General features: G+C 36.4%; 1 protein-coding gene across 1 annotated transcript in view; it reads right to left on the reverse strand.

The window, feature by feature from the left end:
• Positions 1 to 3722, reverse strand: part of GALNT11 (polypeptide N-acetylgalactosaminyltransferase 11) — a 48996-nt gene that overhangs the window by 3960 nt on the left and 41314 nt on the right. Inside the window, exons 8-9 of the mRNA XM_012662151.1 lie at positions 2892 to 3044; positions 12 to 230 (exon numbers count right to left, since the gene is read on the reverse strand). Coding sequence (XP_012517605.1) covers positions 12 to 230; positions 2892 to 3044 — 372 coding nt within the window. The remainder of the gene's footprint in view (positions 1 to 11; positions 231 to 2891; positions 3045 to 3722) is intronic.

Genomic DNA, 3722 nt, shown 5'->3' on the forward strand with positions numbered 1-3722 from the left:
TGCTTTCTTACCCTTCCACGTTGAAGGACTTTGGGGCGTTTCAGCCCTCTGTTGATAAAAATGGGTTGCTGGGGTTTGGCATGGGGCCCAGATGTCTGCATCTCTGGGTAAATATTATCCAAATACCATTTAAATGATTTGCAACCCAACTTCTTCCTCAATTCAACACGCTCACTGATATTTCCATAGCTTTTGGTCTTGAGATCAGGTCTTAAGGAAAAATACTGTTCCTGAATTGAAAGAAAGATAAGAGAATAGATTTCTTTTGTTAAAAATGAATATTATGTGGCTCGTTGTTGAGTGGCTCACACCTGTAATCCCAGCACTTTGGGAAGACAAGACAGGAGGATCGCCTGAGGCCAGGAGTTCAAGACCAGCCCAGCAATATAGTGAGACCCTGTCTCTATAAAAAAAAAATAACTGGGCGTGGTGGCACACTTGTAGTCCCAGCTACTCGGGAGGCTGAGGCAGGAGAATCACTTGAGCCCAGGTTCTGGAGGCTGCAGTGAGCTGTAATGATGCCACTGCACTCTGTACTTCAACAGAGTGAAACCCTGTCTCAAAAAGAAAAAAAGAATGTTATGCAATTATTTATTTTTCATGCTAGTGTTTTCTTAATGTTGCCAGAAAATGTTAATGGAAATTTTTTGCAAGTCCGTTACTAACTGACAACAATAAGACATACCTTAAATTGTAAGATACATCCCAATTTCAGAAATGGCAAAATGTATAAAACTGTGATCTGAGAACCAATGAAAAAGGCATATATATGAGATTGGTGGTTCTCAGACTCTTTGGTCTCAGGACTCTGTATTCGTAACTTATGGAAAACAACAAGAAGGTTCTGCTTGTGTAGGCTGTATCTATTCATATTTACCACATTAGAAATTAAAACTGAGAAATTTGAAAATATTAATTCCTTAATAACACACTCATTTTTAAAAACAAAAGGTACTAAGAACAGTGGCATTGCTTTGTATTTTTATAAAACCTTTTACTGTGTGGCTTAAAAGAAGTCAGCTTAATTCTCACAGCTGCATTAAGCCTATCATATGTTGTTTTGGTTCAATATACATATTTTCAAAAATATCTAATGAAAATATGTAGTTGAAATGGAAAGAATATTTTAATAGCTACTACAGATAATTATGGGTATTTTTTTTATACGGCACCAAAACTCAACTTTTAAAATTTAGTTACAACATGGAATATAAAATCACATCATTGAGATCTTCATACTGTTGCATTAAAACGTACTGGTCTATCTTTCTCTTTGAATGTATCTTTTATTCATACAAGATTTTTGTAACATCATGCATCAGTCATTTGGAAAATACTGGTCCATTGTGTTGTACATTCCACCAAATACTGAAAAATTTCACTCTACCATATCAAAAAATCACATTCATATATATCACCACTGATCTCATCAATAAAGTTTTTAAGTACTGGGAAGCTGTCAAGCTCACGAGGGTAGAGACAAGATTTTCAAAATTTGGATTTTCATTTGAGAGCTTGAATTTTATCATTTGCAACAAATACTATCACCTGTTTTCATTTTCATTACTTGGTTCATTTTTAAGAAAGTAACTGTCAAATACTCAAATATGAATAATTGTGGTTTTTGAGTCAGTCATTCTTTTACACAAAAAGAAATGTTCCTGGAGAATATTGGCTGGCTCAGCTCACAACTCGAACAACTACACAAGTATTTTTCCTTAAAACAACCACTGTACTTCGGTATGCAGCAAAAGTGCTTTCTGTGTGAGCATGCACACTCACATAGAATACTATGCGACATATTGAGATTTAATAAAGTTATTTTTACTGTTTCATCAATGATATTCTTAAACAGCTCTGACCTGGCAGGCCTCCTCGAAAGAGTGGCTGGGACCTGACCATGTTTTGAGAACTATGTCAGACAGTGATGATTCAAAGATTAGCATGGAGTTGGACCTCAAAGTCTGCTAGAGGGTGGGAGGGAGGAGAGAGTATTGTCGCAGAAGTGCTACTTATACTCCCCGTGCACAGGTAGCTGCTTCATCCCCATCTGCATTTACCCAGTGCTGAAAATTAGTGTGCACTCCCCTGTTCGTCTTATCCGTATGTGTTCAATTAAGTTTATTTTTAAAAATAACTATACAAATACAGAAATATTTTTGGTAACAGTCAAAAACAAACACAAATGTCCATCAGCTGACAGATGGATAAGTAAAATGTGGTGTATTCATACAATGAAATATTTGGCAATGAAAGTAAACGAAGTGCCGATACATAGTACAGCACGGATCAACCTGAAAACACTGTGCCACGGAGGAAGCAGACGACAAAGACCACGAGTGTATGATTCCGTTTGTATGAAATGTCCAGAAAAGGCAAATTAACTGTGAAGTCAAGAGGTAGATCAGTGGTTGTCTGAGGCTGGGGAGAATGGGAGTGATGAATGGAAGTTTTGGGGTGATAAAATGTTCCAAAATTGATTTGTGAATTATTCCTCAATGAAGCTATTACAAAGAAAATACTGAAAGTGGGAAGGAATGCTCAGTGTACAAGCAGTGGGAGTGTGTCCCAGCCAAGTCCAGTGAACAAAAGAAAGAAGCCAACTCCATGGGAGTCACAAGAGGAACCAGAAGGAATAACGAAAACAACAGAGTTTCTTCTGATGCTGACTACGTTACCTCCTCTAGAGTGGCCACTTAAAAAATGAAAAGAAGAGTCAGATTAGAACCAAAAACAAGTGAAATACTGGGTGAAGACAAGAGAGAAAAAAGAAACCAGTGAAGGTCAACCAAGCAGAAATAAGCTAGAGTGAAAAGAAGAGCAACCGAAGCTCTCACCCCAGCAGTGACTGGCCCATCACTCACCCTTCCAAACAAAAAATGTCATCTCACCTTGTATTCGTCCAGCCAGACATGTGCCAGCCTCAAGGAGTTGTGTGTCATGGTGTCCTGGCCTTCAGGAGATCCATATGGTCGCCTTTTTCGGAAGATGTGTCCCACTCTGGAGCAAGGGATGATGAAGAGCTTACCTCCACACATCCAGATCTGGCCAGAAGCAAAATCGGTATTAACAGTTGCCTCACACTGTTGTAAAATCAACATATGAATTTTCAGTGAAATTAATCTTTATTAAATAGACGTATGTGAAACTTTGCAAGATATTTTACCTTACTAGATACAAATAAATATTCAAATAGAAGAAAGTCAGAGGGTAGACATTTTTTTAAATTATTTGTCTTTATGATTAAAAAGGAACTAGATTCCAAAACAATGTAATATTCATTTATTACCATGTGTCTGATATTGTACTTACCATATGTTGTTGCTTTAACAGATCAAGAGATTTGATCTTAGGGAGTTAGGGATATGGAATGCGTATTAACTGGTCCTTTAATTTCAGTTTTACAGGTACTTTCTTATAAAATGTATATATATTTCTTAGAATATAGTTTTTTCCACAAAATATACAGAATAACTCTAGATTAAGATTCAAAATAAGTTAGTTCTGGTCTAAATTTTGCCCTTGACTATCTGAGTCAATTTACTGTTAATTTTTGTAGGGCTCAATTATCTTTAAAAAAATAAGACTGAACTAATGAAATTATATCTGTTATGCCTTTCAACCTTAAAATTCCAGATTATGGAGGAAAACCTGCCTTTTAAAAACACTGTAGTCAACACATTTGCAAAAATACAAAATGACATGTGCACAAGTATTGTGCA

Source organism: Propithecus coquereli, unplaced genomic scaffold (genome assembly GCF_000956105.1).
Source record: "Propithecus coquereli isolate 6110/MARCELLA unplaced genomic scaffold, Pcoq_1.0 Scaffold75, whole genome shotgun sequence".
Classification (NCBI taxonomy): Eukaryota; Metazoa; Chordata; class Mammalia; order Primates; family Indriidae; genus Propithecus; species Propithecus coquereli.